Here is a 22,295-nt window from a genome sequence, read left to right as displayed (position 1 = left end):
GGTGCTATGCTATACCTTGTACATATCTGTGGCTGCCCCCCCCCCCCCCACTTGCATTGGAGATACCCTTGAATTTCAACTATCTTTCTTACCTTGCCATCGTGACTGACATGATGGGATTGAATCTACGAGCGAAATACATTTCATCCTACCCTAAGGTTCAATGCTTTTACTTTGTTAGATTACGAATTACGAATTGGGGACTGTTCAATAGAGACGTTTCAATGTATTAGAGTATGACAGAAAGCAAACAAAGCACGATAAATCAGAATAGATAGGATAGGAAATAGTAACGAGAGAAAGGTAGTAAGTATAGACCGTGTATCCGATCCGATAATCGAGGTCATAAAGACGTAACCGGAACACAAACACAAACACATATAGCGTAAACATGGATACAAAGGAAATAGAAACAACGGGAAATAATAGTGATAGAGAGGATCATTTTCCACCTTTTCCAAATCAACATCAAGTTTGGTAACCTTTGTTTTCTTTCTTTCTTGTTTTTTTTTTTTTTTTTTTTGTTGCTTTTGCTTTTCCGTTGCAGTCAGTCATCTCCAAGCTGATACTATGATCAAGCCCGTCCCGCGACCAACGTATTGTTACGTCGTGTGAGCTTGCGCGCCAGCGTCTTGGCCTTTAACCAGGTTTTCTTCTTCTCAACGCGAGCCATGGGCTCAGGGGAGTCAAGAACTGCCCCGGTAGCAAGGTGCTCAGTGGAAACATCATCAACATGCTTGGTATTGTGCAGAGCAAGGACAGCCATCTGGCCGAGGAATGAAGGATGTTCGATGAGATCCTCGAGGCGGACCTTGAGGCCTTCCTGCTCAAGTAGCCAAGTAAGCTGGGCCAGGTTGAAGATATCACCTCCAAGGTCAAAGAAGGATGAGTCGAGCTGGAAGGTCGATTGGTGACTTGGCTTCTCGTCGGTGTCCGAGCCGATTGGCGCGGTTGGCGTGCGGCTAGGTAGGACCTGGTGCCAGGAGCGGGAGAGAATGTCAGAGTGCACGAGGAGCTCGGCGATGGAGCGGGACTTGAGGTGTGCGCTGAGGAAGTGCTCATCTGAGGGACGGGGTAGGTCGTCAATTGTCTGGGCTGGAAGGGAGCGGAGCATGCTTGCTGATGGCAGTGATGCGCTTGGGTTTGCGACTAGAGACTGTGCAATCTCGCAGGCCATGTCGAGGACCTTTGATGCAAACGAGGGCATGATTGGGCCCTTCTCAGAGTAGCCTAGGGTGACATCGAGGCCGCGTTCGCCTGAGGGGCGCGAGACCATGGTGAGGTCGGCAAGGTTGTCATTGACGCCAACGCCACCCATGCGGTACTTGGTGGTGTCCAGCTCGAGGGTGCCTTCGTAATCGACGTTCTGGTGAAAGACTGAAGTGGTAAAGTAGGTCCAGGCCGGCCAGTCAGTGCATTGCTTGATGATCTCGCGGAAGCCGAGAGACTCGAAAGGCATGTTGGAGACCTGCTGGTCTTGGATGTAACGGAAGAGGTCGAGGCCTGTCCAGTTCTCGCTTAGATTGACACGAACTGGGATGACGTTCACACATGGACCAACGGTGTTTTCAATACCAGGCACTGTGGCGTTGCGGCCGCTGATTGTGAGACCGAAGACAACGTCAGACTGGGCGGACAGTTTGGCGAGGGTGAGAGCCCAGGCAGCCTGCATGACAGTCGCGATAGTGACATTACCAAGGGCGGTTGGTGAGATCTCAATGCGCTTGTGAATCTCAGTGAATGCTCCAACGTTTTGGAACATGCTGGTACCCTTGCGGCGCACAACTTGGGTCATTTGAGATCCCTTGAGGAGATCAGCCCAGTGACGGTAGTGGTCGGGGCCAATTGTACCCGGCAGCTGTCGAAGGTAACTTGCATAGGGAGTGACTGGTGGCAGGGGGCTCCCCTCGTATCCATGCTTCATGGCAGCCATGATCTTGGACAGGCAAACTCCATCATACTGAGTGTGAGACAGACGGATCAAGATACGGTGCTGGTCGCTACCCTTCTTCTTGACAACGTAGAACTGGATGTACTGCTCTCCTTCGCGGGGACCGTATTCACGGTCACGCTGCTGTAGGGTCATGGTGAACTCGTCGAGAGCACGATCAGTCTCATAGACAAAGATGCTAGGACGGATCTTGCGCAACACGACCTGGAAGAACTGGTCGTGGAAGCAGACAAAGACAGTCCGCAGAATGTCGAAAGCATCAACGACCTTCAGGCAACTCTCGCGAAGGCGTCGCAGATCGAGGGGACCATTACCCTCCAGGTAGAAATAGTTAAGCATCCACCGGGACTTGAAGAGAGTTGCTGTCAGGGACATTGCCTGGAAGTCAGTGACAGGGAGAACATCTGCGATGCCACCCTTAAAAACACCAATCTTGGGGCAGATTCCACGCTGAACATCGGCCTCATCAACACACGAGGGCTTGAGCATCTCAATACTCTCGGAGGATGGGGTAGGTCCTAACATTGTTGGGCCAAGCATGGTTGGAGTGCTGTCAGCATACTCTTCTTCTTTGGTTATGGCAGATTGAGGTTGGAGATCCTGGTTCAACATCTGCTGGGTGACGTTGGCCGCGCGAACAGTGGCAACCATATCCGCGAAGACAGGGTTGTTGAAGACATCCGCGACGGTGAGAACGAGGCCTTCTTCACGAGCAGCGCTGACCATCTTCATGGCGGTGATACTGTCACCACCCAATTTGAAGAAACTATCCTGATGTCTTACCACGTTGGGCGAGAGACCAAGAGCTGTACTCCAAAGGTTCCATAATTTCCTTTCCACATTGGCTGACATCCCCTCTTCGCTGGAGCGAGATGTTGCCGAACAAACACCCGAATCATCGGCACCTTGAATACCCATCTGGTATGGCGAGTCCGTAGTGACACCCGGACGGACGTAGTCAGACAAGCCAGTAGTTTGAATAGAGGGCACCTGCAATTTCCCATCTCTTAACATCTTCGCAATTATCTCATGAACACGATCGTCAATGATCTTTTGAATGGCACTGCTGTCCATTGCTTCTCCAGTGGATTTGGCCTTGTCAGCCAGAGTGGTCTGAGAGCGATCCCAATCCACCGACTCCGACGAAGCGTCGGCACCAAACTTGGCCTGAGATAGGGTGGTAGTCGAGGATTCAATGAATCCGGTGAAGACTCTTGCAATGGTATCAGCCAGAGCCTGTGCCTGTTCGTCAGACACAACATCGTTCCAATATCTCAAAAGAATACCCTCTTGACCACGGGCAATCTCGACGTTCACAGTAACCGCATACTAGATTTCGTTAGCACTTGAAGGACTGATGATCAAAATGCACTTACTTCGCTGGGGTCATGTGCATGCTGAAGATCAAACGACAGACCCTTGTCCTTAAAGCCACCCGCGACCGAGTGGTTCTGAATGGACAGTGTGGTATTAAAGAGAGACTGTCCTTGAATACCAAGCTCATGTTGGATACTGGCCAACGAGCAGCTCTGGTGAGGAATGCACCTGAAGTAATCATCCTGTACACTCTTGGACAAGCTGGCGAGGGTCTGCTGACCAGAGAATTGCACTCTGCAGCAGAGCATGTTGATAAAGATACCAACCATGTCCTGGATGCCATTGACAGGGGCGTCGCGACCAGCAGATAGATATCCGAAACATACGTCATCGGATTGGGTGAATTGGCGCAATACAATAGCCCAGGCGGACAGAGTCAGATTGGCGAGAGTTACAGAGCTCTGTTCGCAGAAGGTGAGCAACTCAGGGAAGCGCTGGAAATTCATCATCACTCCCTTCAGCTCACGTTTGAAGCCAAAATCAGCGGTGTGGGCAACATGGCAGGGACGGACTCCCCCGAGGTACTGCTTCCAGTGACCAAGAGCCTCGCTCTGGCTTTGGGTGCGGATGAACTTGATGTAGTCACTGAAGGCAGGACCGGGGCCCTCGAGAAGTTTGCGCTCGTAGGCTAGAGGTAGATCACGAAGAAGGACATCGACCGACCCACCGTCAATGATGGCGTGGTTGATCTCCAGCTTGAGGATGACCCGTCCACTGTTTGTCTTACAGACAGTCATCTGGTGTGAAAGTTTCAATTGCCGCATGGCATTCGAGTCACGGAGGGAGATTGTGGCGAGTTTCTCCTCGACGTGGGAGTCGTGACATTCCACACGGAGGATGCTGCTGGTGACGTTCTTGAGCACGAGCTGGTCAAATGATCCACCCGTGTAGCTGCTGTCCACAAAGATAGTTCGAAGCACAGGGTGACGAGCGACAATTGCTTGCCAGGCTTGAGCAAGTCTCTCTGCATCGACCTTGCCACCCTTTGCGTCCTTGATTTCAAACACAGTGTGGAACATGTAGGCATCGGGGTCGCGTAGCTGGCTGAGCAAGAGACCCTCCTGCATGGGCGAGCAGGGGTAGATATCCTCAACATCATCAGTGCTGCGGATACCAGCCTTGCGGAAGGTGCTTGTGGTAAGCATCTGGAGGCCATGATAGGTGATGGGGAGAAGAGGGTAGTCGCTGAGGGTAGGCTCGGGGGCGATTGACTTCAGAGCCATAAGGTCCTTCTCTAAAGTCTGCTTGCACTGCAGGATCCATCGCCGGACCTGAGGCTGATACTGCGTCTTTCGGTTATAGCTGAAGGCAACATTGAGACGCTCTTTGATAACGATAGCAGAAAGCTCGAAGAGAGCAAATCGATGGGTTTGAGGGCCCATGTCACCGGCGACAGCAAAGTCCGAGTTGTCGAAGACACTGCCGTGATGGTGGAAGAGAGAGTCGGCGCGCTCCAGCTGCTGGAGTCGGCCGAGATAGTTAAAGAGAATCTCCAACGGAATAGGGAAGCTAGAAGAAGCCGCATCATTCTGGAGAAGACTCTTAGCAAAGTAGGGTCTTCCGTTGTAAGTGATCTTGCGGCGAGTATCCTTGACGCGCTTGATAATGTCGGTTATACCGGCTGTTTCAATTAGCATGCAATCAGATAGTTGAATTGAGTATGAGTTTAACTTACTAGCACCTCCATCAATAAGAAGTGGTGCCATGGTGGTGAACCAGCCAACGGTCCTGGAAAGATCGATGCTGGCATCCCACGGCTCTCTGCCATGCCCTTCGTTGTAGATTGTGGGAACCTTGCGATCAGTAAACACGCGACCGAAGGAGTGAATAATCGCAGAGAGTAGAATATCAACGGTGTCAGTGCGGAAGACATCGTGACAGCCATCGAGAATAAACTTGGTGGTCTCCTCACTCAAGCAGAACGATTCCATCTTGAGATCACCGTAGACATTGGGCGAGTCCTGCATACCCCAGTAGCTCAGGTTCGGCTTCTCAGGGGTGAAAGGCAGGGCGATATTTGCGTCATGGGTCTTCAATCTCTCAGTCTGCATAGCGCACCAACTCTGGAAGGAAAGTGCTTTGTCCATCGACAGGGATCCAGAAACAACCAACTCTTCGAGGTCCTGCAGGACAATGCGCCAAGAGACCATGTCGATGCACAAATGATGAGCAACAAGGAAGAGAATCTGTCCACCAGCACGAAGATTGAACAGATCAGCAGCAAGGATAGGTCCGTTCTGGGGATCTAGAGACCGCTGGCTATCGGCAATCTTGGGAACCATTGCGCGAGTATCACTGACAGAGTGAACATTAAACCGGAAAGACTCGTCAACCTCCGCAGCAGTCTTTTGCTGCCAGACGCCGTTCTTTGAACTGAAACGTGCGCGGAACATTGCGTGTTGACTAATGACGGCTTTGATGCTACGTCGGAGCACCTCTCCCTCAACGCGGCGGGAGATACGGACAGTAATGCTCTGATTGAAACGAGCATCGCCCTTGAAGGAGTGCGAGGTCTGCACGTACAGCTTCTGAACAGGCGAAAGCGCAAAGCCTTCGCCAGACTTTTCCTCGCGCTGGGTAACAATGACCTTTGCACTGGCGCTCTGGGCAAGTTCCTTGACAGACCGACTCTGCAAGATATCGTGTAGCGTAACGACCAGGCCTTGCTTGCGGGCTCGGGAGATGACAGCCATACCAGTGATACTGTCTCCGCCTGTGAAGATAAATAAGTATGCTAGATGTACCCAAGAATCATAGAACACTCACCTAGACTAACGAAAGATCGGTCAACATTGACCTTTTGCAGTGAAATGTTGAGAACCTGTGAGAAAATTTCCTGTATAATTTTGAGAGAGCCAATCTTGTCTTGCTCTCGCGGCTTCTCCTCGGTCTTACCACGCTTGATGCGATCATAATCAGCCATGATGCGCTCGTATGATTCGTCATCAATGTCCTCAAGCCAAGCTGTAATCTTCTTCCTGTCCAGCTTGCCGGAGACGAGCATGGGAAGCTTCTTGACCAAGGCCCAGGTCTGGGGCACCATGTAGATAGGTAACTGGGTCTCAAGGCTCTTCTGAACATCAACAAGTTCACTGTAAGCGTGACGCTCCAGTTCATGCTCATCAGCAAGCTCGCAGGGCTTGTCAGAGATCAACTTGGTGTCAGCAGCGACACTGTTGAGAGACATAACAGTAACGAGGCGCTGCTTGAGCGGGCCATTCTTTGGCAGAATGACGACGGCGTGGCGAACACGAGGGTCTTCGTACAGGCGGTGCTCGATTTCACCCAGCTCCATGCGCTGACCGTGAAGCTTGACCTGGTGGTCCTTCCGGCTTATATACTCAATGGAGCCATCAGGGTTGTAATAGCACAAATCGCCGGTCTTGTAAATACGACGGGGCCCATCAAGCTTGGAATCGAAGTCCTTGATCCAAGCTGGGTCAGTAACGAATGCCTCCGCATTCTTCTCCGGGTTCTTAAGATACTCTCTTGCAAGCGCTGCGCCCTCGAGGGCCAGTTCACCAACCGCACCAAGAGGAGTGAGGCGGTCATGGTTGTCAGGATCAACGATCCAAGTCAAAGTACTGGGTATACCGTAGCCAATACGGGCAGGATCACGGCTGGCCGCCACTGCATTGTCGATTACCGCAAAGACACAGGTTTCAGTAGGTCCGTACCCGTTCATCAAATGAACGGTGTTAGCCCACTTGGTGATAACCTCCTTGGACATCTTTTCACCACCGCAGACCAGGTGCTTCAGGGATGGAACCGACGCTGGCTCAATGATGCTGGCAATGGATGGGGTGAGGAAGGTCCAAGTAACATTTAGTCGACGGATTGCGCCGGAGACATCGTTGAGACGATCATCCTCACTGGGGACACAGATGGTGCCGCCCAACATGAGGATTGCAAGTGTCTCCATGATAGCGGCGTCGAATGTCAGGGATGCGAATTGGAAAACGCGGGACGTGGCGTCCATGCTGACCATGGGGGCGAAGGCCATGATACTGCTGACCACGTTGCGATGCTCTACGATGATCCCCTTGGCACGTCCGGTACTGCCGGATGTGAATAGGGCATAAGCCATGTTGGAGGGTTGGACAGGTGTGCGGCCCCGGTTGGATGCCTTGAGCGAGCCGTAAGCCTTGATGGTCTCCTTGCTGATGGGGATAACGGTCTTCACCACACGGCTGTACCGGTTGGTGTAGTTTGGAGTGCAAAGTATCATGTTGGCACCAACATCGGCGAGAATCTCCTCGTGGCGGGAGGTAGGGTGAGAGGGATCAAGGGGCACGTAACCACCACCGGCGATGAGGATACTGATGAGTGTCACCATGGCCCAAGCCGACTTGTCAAGACAGACTGGGACAAAGACCTCTGGTCCGACTCCGCGAGAGATGAGGTAGTTGGCAAAGCCAGATGCGAGGTCCCAGAAATCTCGGTAGGTGAGATCACCATCCCAAGCGCAGACGGCAGGAGCATCAGGAGTCTCGGCGGACTTCTCGCGGATAAAGTCTTGGACGCATCGCTCGACCACAAGAGGTGCTCGACCGTTCCATTTACTAATCTCAGCCTTGTCCTCCGGGCTGACCATATCCAGGTCACCAATCTTAGTGGCGCTGTTCTTTGGCAGTGCAATCAGCTGCCCGAGAACATGGCCGAATTGTTCTGTGATGCGCTTTGTCTGCCAACCATTGATCACAAGTTCATCGTGGTGCACAGTGAATGAGATGCTGGTTTTGGATATGCCACATTCGACAACAAGGGGATGAGTGAAGAAATCCTCGCTAGTCTCGCGCTTCTCGTCAATCCAGATCTTGTTGTCCAGATCACCATCGTTGGACTGGATCACGAGCAAGTTCTTGAAGTCGCAACCGGTGGCGGTGTCCTTGTTGATCTGACGAATGCGCTGTAGACCGGAGTGCAAGTGGGGAATCATTTTAGTTGTTGACTGGTGAATCTTCTGGAGGTACTCGAGGGTCGACATGGCGTTGTCAACTTGGACACGAGTAGGGACGGTGCTCAGCACAGGGCCAGCAATCTGGGCAACACCAGGAAGATCAATATTTCTGCCAGACAAGGTCTCGCCGAAGCAAACATCACTAGATGAAGTGTGGATGGCAACAACAATAGCCCAAGCAGCCCGCATGAGAACAGGGATGGTGAAGTCGACGCTGCCCGGAGTTCGGGAAACCTTCAGAGTGTGGTACTGGGTATTTCCAGCGCGGATGGCATCGGGCACTGCGTTTTTGTTCTGGGGGAAGGGAGTGCGGGAAAGACCTTCCAAGTAAGACTTCCAGAACGCATCTGACTCTGCCATGTCTTTGTTGACTAGGTAGTCAATGAAGAGGCTGTAAGGTGTTCCAACGCGCTTCGTCTGTGCAGCAAGGTAGTTCTCCTCAACCTTGCGGAAGACTAGTGGGATACTCCATCCGTCGTAAAGCGCGTGGTGAACAGACCAAACGAAGTAGTTGGTAGATGATCCATACGGCTGAACCATGGCATAGCTGGTCAGAGGTGCACCATTTTGCTTTGGCAGGTGCATTATGTCAAGGGGAAGAGAGTCAAACGACTCGGCGTGCACCCAGGAAATGGGAGCGTCCTTCAAGACAACCTGGGCGAAGTTCATGGCTTCAGTGTGAACAATGCGGGTGCGCAGGATTTCAAGGTCGGCGACAGTCTGCTGCCAAGCATCCTTAAATCGGTTGACATCAATACCATTCGCAAGGCGGAACGCAGGCTGAGCGACATAAGAGCCGCTGTGCTTGATGGAAAGAGTGAGAAGACCCTCTTGAACAGCGCTGCATGGGTAGACATCGCTGATGAGGTCCTTGGACACCTCGCAGTTGTCGGTGACTTCATCAAGTAGACCCTCCTTGTCAACATTATAAGGCAGGAGACAGAAGGGCTTCACAGCGGCGGGCTGGGCGTCAACAGTCTCAGCTGTGGTGGCGCAGCTCTTAGCCATGTCAATCAGAATTGGGGTGTTGAAGATGCTTGATACAGTGAGGGAGATTCCTTCTGCTTGAGCCGCGCCAACAAGGTTCATGGCGGACAGAGAGTCTCCACCCAGGGCGAAGAAACTATCATCAGGAGTGACAGAACCTGCCTCGAGTTCCAGGGTGTGCTCAACGAGGGCCACGATCTTGGCCTCCATGCCATCAGCGGAGGCTTCTTCTTTCTTGTCGGATGCATTGAAGGTAATGTAAGACTTGAGGGTCTCCTTGGACAAAGATTGAACCATTGCCTTCAGTCTTCGGCGATCAATCTTGGCCGAAGAAGTAAATGGAAGGTTGCGAATGGGGAAGAATAGTCTCGGCATCATGCTCTGTGGAAGTAGATCAGGCAAAGATGCCTTCATCTTCTGGATGGCATCCATGTTGGACACGGAGATGGGCAGCAGCAGAGAATCGGCTCCAGGAATGGTTGGGGCGAATTGATCGCTGCTTCCACCATTGGAGGCAGGGTTGTGCACAGTGAAGAATGCAGCGAGTCCCTTTGCGATGGTCCGCTCCTCGGGAACAACAACATCGACCGCGACCTGGGAATCTTCAGGAAGGCATCGGAGACACTGGTGTTCGATCTCCTCCAGCTCAATTCGTTGGCCATTGAACTTAATCTGGGTGTCCTTTCGGGAGATGAATGCAAGAGTGCCGTCGCTGTTGTAGCGCACCAGATCACCAGTGCGGTACATACGGTCCTGACGCTTGAAGAGACCCTGAAGGCCAGCGTGCTGGTTCCAAGCGGGTTTCTCGAAAAACGCAGCCTTGGTTTTTGCTTCGTTGGCTAGATAGCCACGGGCAATGTTGCTTCCTTCCAAGATCAGCTCACCAACAGCTCCAACGGGAAGAAGTCGGTTATAATTGTTGGGGTCCACAATCCAGACTCGGCAGTTAGCAGCACGACCAATGGAGGTAGGATCATCGTTCACACGGTTTCCATCCCAATCAATCTTGACGCCAACGGTAGCGACAACAGTGGCCTCGGAGGGACCGTAGGCGTTGATGACGAATCGGTCGGCCCAGCGGTCAATGTGGTTAGAAGGCATCTTCTCGCCACCGGTGATGATGGTCTTGAGGGTGGGGACTGTCTTGGGCTCTAATGTGTTGACAATTGCAGGAGGAGCTGACATGTAATTGGCCTCCATGCGGCGAATCGCTCCGCCGAGGTTGTTCATACGCTCTTCCTCGCTGGGAACACAGACACAACCACCAGTCATAAGCGTCATCATGATCTCCAGAACACTAACATCGAAGGTGTAGTTCGAGAATTGAAGCGCACGGGTCCCGGAATTCATGTGCAACGCATCTTTCATGGCAAAGGCGGTGGTACTCAAAGCCGTGTGCTCCACGACCGTGGCCTTGGGCTTTCCGGTGGTACCGGAGGTAAAAATAGCGTAGGCGGCATTACTAGGACCAGGTCGAATACAAGGCATAGCCAGAGGCGAGTCAGGGATTTGCGAGATGGAAGTTTGGCAAACGGCGAACGACTTCTCACACAGCTTGGAGACCTTTGCGTGGACCGAAGAAGAGCAGAGGACAAGCCCAGTTCCAATTTCATCAATCAGCATCTTCAGACGGGAATCTGGATGCGAGGGATCAATAGAGACGAAAGCTCCACCGGCCTTGAGAACAGCCAACTGGGCAACAACAGCCCAGGCGGACTTCTCGAAACACAGGACGACGAAGACTTCCGGCTTGATATCTAATCCAGAGAGGTGGCGGGCAAGGCGGCTGGAAACAATCTCGAGCTGGCCATAGGTGAAGTTCTTATCCCATGAGCAGACAGCCTCAGCGCGGGGGTGCAGGAGCGCCTGCTGCTGGATGAGCTCGTCGGCACACTTCTCAACTCTGGGAGGCGAGACGGCGTTCCAATCGCGAATTTGGCGAATTGAACGCTCGGGGATAAGATTGAGGTCCCCTACAGTGTCATCGTGCAGGTTGAGAGTGATGATGTTATCCAAAACCTGGTCGAACATGTCGATCACATGGTTGATCTGAGAAGGGGAAAGGGTTTCGGAGGAGTAATTGAAGTGGATCTCGGCAAAGGAGGACGAGACTTCAGCTTCAACCAGGATGCTGTATGTGTTAGAGGTGCTGGACTCTGGGATACTTCCCTTGGCCAGGGATGAGGCTTTGCGGTAGGTTAGAGAGGTATTAAAGAGGGTAGTATCCTCGAGTCCGAGCTGGCGCTTGACTGAATCCGAAGAAGTGATGTTCAGAGCGCCCTTCTCGGTATCGGCCTTGGCCTGCTGGAAAATATCCAGCAGCTTGCGCTCATTGTGCACAAGGAAGCGACAAGCGGCGATGGACCGGGGGTCCAGCCTCTTGTCCTCCGAGGGCGAGGTGGAATATCCGAAGCAAACATCGTCTGATCCAGTGAACCACCTTAGGACAACAGCCCAGGCAAACTGGAAGAAAGTCTCGACCGAGATGCCAAACAAGTTACCAAAGGCATGAGTCGTGGCAGTCTGCTTGTTCAGTGTACGCGTGCAGCGACCTTCATTACCTGGCTCGTGTGATAGCGCAGGGAAGACGCAAGGCTCAACCTCGGCGAGATACTCCTTCCAGAAAGCAGCATCGCCCTCGGAGAGACTGGCGTTTCGGGAAGTTCTGTTGCCAGCCTTGGTACCAGTCCAGTTCTTGATCTCGAAAGATGCCAAGACACTGCTTGAAAGCTGCTGTGTCTCCGATTTGAGGGCCTGGTGGTTTAGCTTGCCAGAGGAGGTCAATGGCAGAGATGAGATGGGGATGTAAATACTAGGAACCTTGCTGTTGGATAAGCTAGTGCTAAGATGGTTGTGGAGACTGATGACAGTGGACTTCAGATCGGCGGTGGGGGATTGAATAACGCGTTCGCCGAACGTTGCTGAAGGAATATCTGCACAGACCAGGAAGGCGACGAGGGCGTCAACACTAGCGGCGTCCCGTTTGAATGAGATGGTTTCCACAAGGCACTTCTTGTTAGCCCCCAAGAAGTTGTCAATTTGTTGGTGAGTATGCGCCAAGTCAACAGCCAAAATAGTCGCTTTCTTATCGCTCTTGCTTCTAACGAGAACAAGAGATCCATCGGAGTTGTAGCGGACGAGGTCTCCGGTCTTGTGAATACGGTGCTTACCGTCACCGTGTAGACCGGAGAACCATGATGGGTTCTCGAAGAAGTCGTTGGACTCGAACATGTTGTCGAGGTAGCCACGAGCCACAACGGGGCCCTCAAGAGCGAGTTCTCCAACACTGCCAATTGGAACAAGTGTGTTGGAGTTCTCGGTGTCAACAACCCAAGCGAGACAGGAGGTGCTCTTTCCGATCAAAGTGGCCTCCTCCTGATCAAGAGAACAGAACTGGTGGAAGCAAGCAGAGGAGCTTTCGGTTGTTCCATAAAGGACCTGAAGATGAAGATCATCGGTCTTCCAGGTTTCTAAAACACTCTGTGGGACAACCTCTCCGCTCAGCGCGAGGGATCGCAGACCCGGCACATCTTTGGGAGAGAAGAAGCTTGCAGCGGTAGGAGTGATGCTGGCGACGTTGGCGTGGAGACCATTGATAGATGTAGCCAACTTGAGAGGGTCAATGTCAGCTGGAATGCAGACGCAGCCACCCCACATGAAAGTACCGAACGCCTCGAGGAGGAACGCATCGGAGGTGTGAGGAGCGAACTGCAACGTGCGCGACACATCAGCGATTGCCATGGTTGTAGCAAATGCCTCAGCGCGACTCATGACGGTCGAGTGCTCTAGAACTACACTCTTTGCAGGGCTGGATGTGCCACTGGTCATGGCAACATATGCGACATCGGATGGGTTAGTCATGGGCTTCAGGACCTCGTCAGCGAGGTATTCGAGCAGGGACTCGCTGACAGGAATGACATAGGGAACAATGTCCTCGAGAGTTTGAGCCTTCTCGGGTGAAGCCAGAGCGACCTGTAGAACGTTGTCGGCAATCCGCTTCTCAACCATAGGCGAGTTTTGGATGTTTTCCAGCGGCATGCAGCCACCGCCGGCCTTCATGACAGCCAGGACGGAGACCATGTTCCAGATGGACTTCTCAAAGCAGACAGGGACTAGGGTTCCAGGAGCTACGCCAAAGTTGGCTAGGTAGGTGGCGAGGCGCGAGGAGTATTGATCAAGTTTGGAGTAGGTAAGGTTTCCATCCCAAGCAATGACGGCGAGAGCATCGGGGCGCTTCTTGGCCATTTCTTGCACAACGTGGTGCGCACATTTCTCAAAAGGCTTGGGAGTCTTGCTGTTCCAAATCATGATCTGGGCTTTGTTGTCCTCACTGAGGCTGTCGAGCTGGCTGACCTTGCCGTCAATGTTGGAAACAATGTTTTCGAGGCACTTGACGTAAGTGTTGGCAACGTTCATAGCTTGGGCATCCGACAGGTTGCTGGTCCAGTAGTTGAGATCGATACGGGCTTTGTTATCCATGGCCTCGACATTGATAAAAACTGGGAATTCAGCTGGGTCATGGATTGATCCGACCTCGATGCACTCGATGTCACTTTGGACAGCATCCTTGGAACTCGGGAGGCGCCGGTAAGAAATACCCGAGTTGAAGAGATTGGTATCAGACAATTTCAAAGCATGTTGTATATCAATGAGGGAGGTATGGCGGAAGGTTATGCTCTCCATGTAGTCATTCTGAACTTGTTGTAGGACGTCGTTGAGGTTGGAGTCACCAGAGACCCGCATCCGGCAAACCAGAAGGTTAATCACGGGGCCGACGACCCACTGAACTTGATCAACGGAGACATCGCGCAGTGAAGCCATGTAACTGAAGGAGACATCATCAGATCCACAGAAGGCACGGAGAGTCAGACCCCAAGCAGCGTTGAACACATTGGCCATCGTAATGCCGCGCTTCTCGCAAACGCTCGATAGTTCAGAGAGCGCACTGAATTGGACAGGAATAGACCGGAGGCTCTTCGCGGACTTCTCACCATCCACCAGGGTGGGGAAGTGGCAAGGGTTAGCATCAGCCAGATAAGAGCGCCAGTAGTTCATGCTGGCTTCCTTGGGGGCATCCTGCAGGTATTGCATGTAGTCCTTGAACAAGGGCTGCGGGCTCTCCTCGAGTCTTCCGGCGTATGCCAACTGCAAGTCACGCAGAATGATCGAGATGGAGTTACCATCCATGGCGGCGTGACTGAGTTCAATGCGGGCAAAGAGGCGACCAGTGGGCGTCTGGCAGATGGAGAAGCGATACGCCGGAGCCAGGTCGCTATAATCTTTTGCATCTTGCTTGTCGAAGATAGCGAGAACGTCGCTATCACTGGAAGATTGCAGGAAGACTGGAGTGGCATCGTAATTCTTGAGCACAACCTGGCAGAAGGGATCCCGAGGAGTAAGATTTTCTGCGAAGATAGTGCGGAACATGGCATGATGGGCCACGACTTGCTGCCAGGCATTAACGAGTCGATCCAAGTTGGGCTGACCAGCTCCAGTGCCGCGGATCTCAAATGTGTCGTGGACGGCGTAGTAGGAGCTGTCGCGGGTACGTCCAAGCAGAATACCCTGCTGCATACGAGAGCAAGGATAAATATCTTCCACAAGATTCGGGGATTCAATACCCATTGCTGGCAGCTTCTCGGTGAGCATCTTCTCCAATGTCTGGTAGGTCAATGAGAGCATCGGGAATGAGCTGAGAGTCACACGAGGCGACACATATGGAAGCTGCTCAGAAAGGGAAACGAGCAACTGCTGGCAGTCGGAAACCCACCGGTGGATGCGGTTCTGGTGCTGCATGATTTTGTTGAACGAGAAATTGAAACGAACCTTGCCAGCAACCACCATAGCAGAAATCTCGAACAAACCAAAGCGAGGGGTGTCACGTCCAAAGTCAGCGGCACCACCTCCTTGGCCAGCCTCACCGGCCATGTGATCGACAAGCTGGAAGAGTCCATCCTTGCGCTGAAGGTCACGGTGCTGACCGACATAATTGAAGGACATCTCGAACGGATGGGGGTGCTCGGATCCGGTCCTGCCGTCGGTGGGCATCACTCGGCTAGTAAAGTCTGCACGACCGTTGTCCGAAACACGGCGACGGAGATCCTTCACCTGCATGAGCGTATCAATTGGGTTGTCAGACTTGTATGAGGAGACAAAGATCGGTTGCAGAATCGTGAACCAGCCGACAGTGTGGGATATATCGATCGATGAGTCCCAAGCTTCACGTCCATGACCTTCATTGTAGATCGTCGGTAGAGCACGGTCAGGGAAGGACCGCCCAAATGAGTGAATCATTGCTGCAAGGAAAAGATCTATCAGCTCTGTTCCGAGGGCGTTGTGGCAGTCGAAGAGGATTGCGTTCGTGTGAGCCGAGTCAATCTCAAAAGAAGCACAATCGACATCACCGTAGGTTGTTTCGGTGTTCCGCAGACCCCAATAGCCAAAGTCAGGAGTTGTCAGGGCATCAGTGGCGACCTTATGCTCAATCCGAAGGTTGTCGCAGTGTTCATTCTGGAGGCGACACCAGGTCTGGAAGGGCAGAGAGTCGTTGCTGACACTCTTTTCGGGGTTTACGATGAAGTCCTCCAAGTCTTCAAGGATAATCTTCCAAGAAACGATGTCGACAACCAAGTGGTGGGCAGTCATAGACAGTACGTGTAATTGGCCGTCAACTGCAAAGTAGTCAACTGCCAAGAGAGGCCCGGAGAAGCAGTTGATGGATGACTGGCTTTCAGCGATATACGGCTTAATGGCATCCATGTTGGCAACGACGTGAGTGCTCCATCGGTAAGATCCCTTGATATCACGGGTAACGTACTGACTCGACGCCGTTGCACGCCCCGCGTCAGTGAAACGTGCGCGTAGCATAGAGTGCCGGGAGACCAAGCTCTCGATAGCCTTCCGTAGTGTCGGTTCGTCAAGTGGCCGGCTCATGCGGACTAAAACACCCTGGTTGAAGTGACCTCGGCCTTCCTTGCGAACACCAAAGTGGAGAATCTGAATGGGTGAAAGGTCGAATGGCTGATTGACCGTCTCCTCGTAAGTCGTCACGTTGCTAATCGTCTTCGCTCTGGTGGCTAGATCCCGAATCGATTTGCTTCGAAGGATTTCCTGTACTGAAAGAGCGAGCCCACTCTTCTTGCACAAACCAATACATGACATCGCTGCGATCGAGTCACCTCCAAGCGCTAAGAAACTCTCATTAAGGTTCAATTGGTTCTGAGGGATGTTAAGGACGCGGCTATACACAGCGGCCAGAGCTTCTTCCCGCTCGTTGGCCGGCTGTGATGTCTCTACGTCGAATACCGCGACAGAGACATTGTTCTGAAGATCCGGATCACTTTCCATACCCGCAACCCAAGTAGCGATACCCTTGCGATCGAGTTTCCCAGAGGGCAAGAGAGGCAAAGCTTCAACGCAAAGCCAAACCGCAGGGACCATGTAAGTTGGAAGCCGTGCGGAGAGACGCTCACGGATTCCGCGAATAAGTTCAGCCTTTTTCGAGGCTGAGACTAGCCGCAGAGGCTCCAAATCGGACTCTGACTGTTCAGCGAGCAGCCCTGCAGAAGAGACAACGGCGGCCAGGCGAGCCTTGGAGAAACCGGACTTAGGGAAAAAGACAGAGCAGTGAGTGACGTGCGAGTCGGTACTGAGCTGGTTCTCGATTTCACCAAGCTCGATGCGCTGTCCGTGGACCTTAACCTGGGTATCCTTCCGACCAACGTAGTTGAGGGCGCCAGAGTCAGCGTTGTACCTCACAAGATCACCAGTCTTGTAAAATCTACGGTTAGAAGCACTATCCGCCTCCAATTTCGTGAAAGCAGGATCGTAGACGAAAGATTCGTTGGTCTTTTGGGGATTATTCACATAGCACCGGGCCAGGGATGGGCCTTCCAAAAGTAGTTCGCCGGGGCATCCCACAGGGACCAGTTCGTTATGGTTATCAGGGTTCACAAGCCAAGCCCTGACACCGATGGGCAACCCGATATTTTTGCAATCGGTGCCTGGTGTAACACACGAGTTAAGCACGGAGGCGACACTGGCCTCAGTCGGTCCATACCCATTGACCAGTTTGATTCTGGACCAGGTAGCCAGCTGCGACTGCGACATTGCCTCGCCGGCCAGAACCAGACTTTCCAATCCTGGGACGCTCTCGATATCAATGAATCCGATGAATGACGGGGTAAAGCATGCGTGATTTACACGCATTTCATTTATAGTGCTGACGATGTCGTTGAGCCGAGCCTCCTCGCTTGGGATGCACACGCAGGCACCATGTATGAGCGGCGTCAACGACTCGGCCAAACTGGCATCAAACGTGTGAGCTGCGAACTGAAGACAACGCGAGTCGCGGAAGATGCGCAGACCTGGCCCATGCACGATGGCACTTGAGAGGAATGCGCGATGCTCCAGCAAGGTTCCCTGCAGAAGTGTCCAAAGTCAGCGGGTTAATCCCTGCGAGCAGGGGCAATCGCCTCTCACCTTTGGCTCTCCGGTAGACCCGGAGGTAAATAGAACATAAGCCGCATTTTGACTAGTAACACCCGACGTGAGATCCACACTGTCTGCGTCGGACAAGCGATCCAAAGTCTCCGTGTTAAGGGGTATTAGAGTCTTTACAATAGGGCGAAGCTTTTCGGCACGCGTGTCGGAGCATAGCACAACTGCAGCCTGGACGGATGTGAGGAGGTTCTGCAGACGTGAAGTTGGGTGCGTGGGATCGAGTGGGACGAAAGCTCCCCCGGCTTTCATCACGCCAAGCATTGCAACGATATTCCATTTCTGCGCTTGTCAGCCACTTCTCTTCAACACAACTTCGACAAACTCGAGTAACTCACCGATTTGTCGAAACACAATCCCACGCGAACTTCTGGGCCAACGCCCTGCATCCGCAGGTGGCATGCGAGCTTCGACGCCTGGTGGTCCAGCTCCCCGAAGGTCAAGCTACCATCCCAGGCGCATACAGCCTCGCGATCTGGTCCACTAAGTGCTTGATCGCGAATAGCCTCGTGGATGCAGCGATCATGAAGTTCAGGAATAGTGGAATTCCACTTGCGGATGCGTTGCCAGTCATTCTCCGAGAACAAATTAAGCTGGCTAATAGCGGTATTCTCGGCAGCCAAAACTTTGGCAAGCAACTGCTCAAAAATGTTGGCGACACTCTTCATCTGGTCTGCGGACATGTCACCCTTGCGCCACTCAAGGAACATGCCGATGTCCCCACGCATGACCTTGACATGAAGACGGACTTGACACTGCGCATTGTTAGCACACTTGATATTCGCATGCTCAAGATCCAAGAGATTACTTACTTCGTCCGGAAGAGCTGCTGCCAAAATTGGTTTTGAAGGTGATGCCGGCGGATCATATGTGCGCAGCATCAAGATGGTGTTGAAAGGAAGGTATCCCTCGGATTCGTCGCCCGAGCTTCCACCATTGTGCTGTGTGTTCAGGCCGGTGGTGTGCACCTTATCTATAATTGCCGTGAGAGAGTCATTGTCGTTGATTGATAGCCGAATGGTCGAAATGTTGGCGCCATTGGCACGCTGTGCAGGTGATTTAGGAGAACGCGAGTCTCCCTCGAGGTGTTGGTACCCGAAGCAAATATCCTCGGAGCGGATATAGTAGTGGAGTACGAGAGCCCAGGTCGCTCGCAACAACGAGTCGAGGCGGCCTTCGTTGCATGCGGTTAATAACTGCGCATGCTGGGCGGCGGTTGGTCTTGTCTTCATCGAGACTGGCCGTTTGGGCCCGTCGACCGCCGAAGCGAACCGAGGGAGATAGCACTGGGTGGATTGAGCCATGTCTAATTACTGGGTATCGTTCGTCTTTCCGGTTCGTGCTATTCGTTTCCTGCGGTTGAAGCGAGTGGAGAGGACCGCAATGGATGATGAATGACTGTATTAATCCAAGAGAGGTTGACAATTGGCAGCGCTCGCGAAATCGGATGGATCCGGTTGTTTTAAACAGCTACAGATTTTTTTTTGTTATTTATTTATAATCCAAGCCGTAATACCCAAGCCGGCATCGCCATGCCGGGGCCAAAGCCTGGAGCAATGGCAAAATGCGCTATCTTCCTTGCATGGGTTCGGATCTAGATGAATGAGAGCGAGAGAAAGATACGTACTGTGGATCAGGTGGTTAGCCCCTGTGGAACCAAGTCAGACACTTTTTTTATGATTTTGTGTTAATTTCGCTGCGAGTTAACCCTTTCGCAACCTAACCCGCTGTGGCTGCTAACACCGAACATGCAGGGGCAGAGTAATGGGCTCTTCTTCCCCAAGCGAAAGCCTGCAGTTTTCCCGACTCGCCCTTGCGGTCTCGAACGTGGCTCCCAGCAAGGTATAGACGCCTTCTACTGGATACGCCACCTACAAATGATGGCGTTATTTGCGTGATCAGATTTGTGTTTCTTTACTTGGCCTACTCGTAGTGCTGACTTGATGACGGGGATGACAGTGTCTAAGGACAGAGGAGAAGGCGAAATCGCGCTTGGTCCCTATGCCCTCATTTCCTGTACAGATACGAATGTACGATGTAGCTCTCTTCTGCAATCAGATGGCGCCAACGCAGGTATACGAGCTTCTCACGAGGTGAGCCGCTTATCCTTTACACCGACTTGTGCACATGGCACTGTCCTCGTCCCAAGTGCATGGGAGCTTTCAGTCCGCATGCTGCAAAAGCGAGCTTCAAGCTTGCCGTAAGGTTAAAAGACGGTGTCGATCGAGGATGATTTACCGCGCAGTCCTGTCACCCCAATCTGTGAGGGCATGGAGATGCCGATCTGTCTGATCGCGATCGGAAAGTTAATGTACCCTCGATGTTGTCTTGGATCAAACTTCGGGGAACTTCCAAGTAATGTCAGTGTATCAGTGGGGTATCCCCGGAGTATGGTGTGCCCCTTCATACGGAGGAAGCTGGACGTTGGATCTTCAATTCTGACAGATTTATTAGGAAAAGATAGACATTTCGGAGGAAAAATCTGCCTGAGTGGATAGCCCTAACAACGGCATCAGTAAAAGCGCGAGAACTACAAAAGCCGGAAATTCTTGCGATTCTCTTTCCCAATTTGGGGGCCACAGACGTAATGAAGTGATGTGTAAGTCGTTCGCAAGATTGTTGCAATGGCGTAAGCCACTAGCAGTGGCTTCTGCAAGGGTCCTCAAGGGGCGGGTTTATCCGCGACCTGTCTATTTGCCAACGGACATGAATAGTAACATCTATGCTTTATAGCCCCTATTCCTAAGGTTACATTGTTGTAGGACTCAAAGTAATATCAGAGAAGCAAAAGCATTAAAAATACCTCCTGAATCTTGCGATCGGGGCTAGTATTTGCTTCTTGCATCGCGCCTTTCACTGTTCCTATCTCCATGTGGTCTTGAATTGCTTTTTTGCTTTATCTCGCTTGCAGAGTTTTTTTAGTATCATTTTACTTGCTTTTTCGTCTTCGCTTTCGTATAAGCACAAACAGTTGAGGACCTGGAACGTACATTTGCGCGTTTCTCCACTCGTCCGTTCGGATTTTAACCTCAAGATCGATTTTGATAGGCGTCCGTTCCCCTGTCCGGGTCGAGCCGTCTGGCTCTTAGGCGTTTTCCGTGTTGCCTGTCAGCGGGAATCGGCTGAGATCCACCAATAGTCCAAGTTTTCCAAGTTTAGTGGTAAATCGCGAAGATCCTTGGCTTGGGCTCCCGGACTAACCTGTTTGTGGCCTGTCGGGAGTCTTGGTTGGCGAGCACTAGGCGGAGCTAGCTCAGGTCTAGTGTGAAAGGGCTAAGGATAGCTCCCGGCCTGGCGCCGATGTCGAACTGCACTAGACTATATTGGACAAAGAGATCTGACAGGTTAATACCATTGTTATGATCCACCCGGCGTCTGCATCACAGGTCACTCTTGGAATTATCTGCAATCGCTTGAGCCCCAAGAATAAATTGAATCGGCAAATTGTACATATTGTACCTTTCCTAAGCATAAATCTTACTAAAGATGCTGTCGCATGTCTCTCCACATTGTTGGGGGGAATTTGGAATCGCCTGCATATGTTTTATGCACATGTTTTGCCACCCATCAACCACGCTTCGCAAAAAAAAAAAAAAAAAAAAAAAAAACCGGGCTCACCCCGGTCGGCATCCACTATGCCAGCCTGTCCAATGCCTCTGCTGTAGGCACAGATCCCGAATGCTGCAGATTGGCCCAGTGACCGTGGCACCACGTCTTGGAACATGCAGGATTCCACATACCTGTACGTACATGCCCACACGATAGGTCGGACTCAATTGAAATCTTGAACACCGACATCAGCCGATGAAAATCCGAGGTATTGTGGGGGCGCAACGTTTAGTCTGTTCTATACTGAGATAAAATGGACGATTGGTCCGGATGTCGCGTTTCAATCTTGGTCACAGCCACTACCGATGTCGGGAGGAGCAAAAAGTCGCCATGACAGGTGGAGGCGTCATGTGGAGTGCTGAAGATGTGAGAGAATTGTGATCGTGACTGTAAATGGGCTGTCAGTCGCTTGAAGTTCGTCATTCTTTCCTCGATGCAGGCGATATAGCCGAAACTCTGCTTCACCGAGTTCGAGTCTAGTCAGCATATTCATGTATGCGTCTAACCTCTTAGCCATGCGGTCAGAGGAAGGACAAAAGTAAAATCAAATAAACATATAGCCTTGGCGCCATGTTTCACTCGGGGTCCAAAAGGATCTCCCATCATACTAGGGAATTCGCCCTCGCATGAAGTGGAAAGTTAGCTTGCCCTAGTTCCAGACACGGGGCACAAAGGGAGGTCCTCTCGACTCGCAATTGGCTACTGAGACTATATTCATTTCTTCATGCAAGGTCACACTCTTCACCTCGTGTTGCTCAGAATATACCTCTTGGGGGTTTTACTTTCTGACTCCAGGGGGAATCAGTCTATTGGTGCCTGTGCATCCCCCATATTCCCAAGGGGGGAATGAAATCGCGGTAAATTGAGCTTTAAGTCAACATGACCACATTCAAATGAACAAGTGGATACATG

The 22,295-nt window shown here is 52.1% G+C and overlaps 1 protein-coding gene across 1 annotated transcript; it reads right to left on the bottom strand.

Moving 5' to 3' along the window:
- Window positions 1-574: 574 nt before the first annotated feature.
- On the bottom strand, window positions 575-19,078 carry nrps1 (uncharacterized protein; the record flags this gene model as incomplete). Its single annotated transcript, XM_058464862.1, has 7 exons — window positions 575-3,280; window positions 3,328-4,949; window positions 5,004-6,041; window positions 6,095-17,696; window positions 17,757-18,056; window positions 18,113-18,529; window positions 18,587-19,078. The coding sequence occupies 7 exons, from the start codon at window positions 19,076-19,078 to the stop codon at window positions 575-577; spliced, it is 18,177 nt and encodes a 6,058-aa protein (XP_058318715.1).
- Between the last annotated feature and the right edge of the window lie 3,217 nt (window positions 19,079-22,295).

Source organism: Penicillium antarcticum, assembly GCF_028974205.1.
Source record: "Penicillium antarcticum strain IBT 31339 chromosome Unknown utg000006l_segment0_segment0, whole genome shotgun sequence".
Lineage (NCBI taxonomy): Eukaryota > Fungi > Ascomycota > Eurotiomycetes > Eurotiales > Aspergillaceae > Penicillium > Penicillium antarcticum.
Note: the sequence above shows the minus strand (reverse complement) of the source record. Positions and strands in the feature narration are given on the sequence as shown.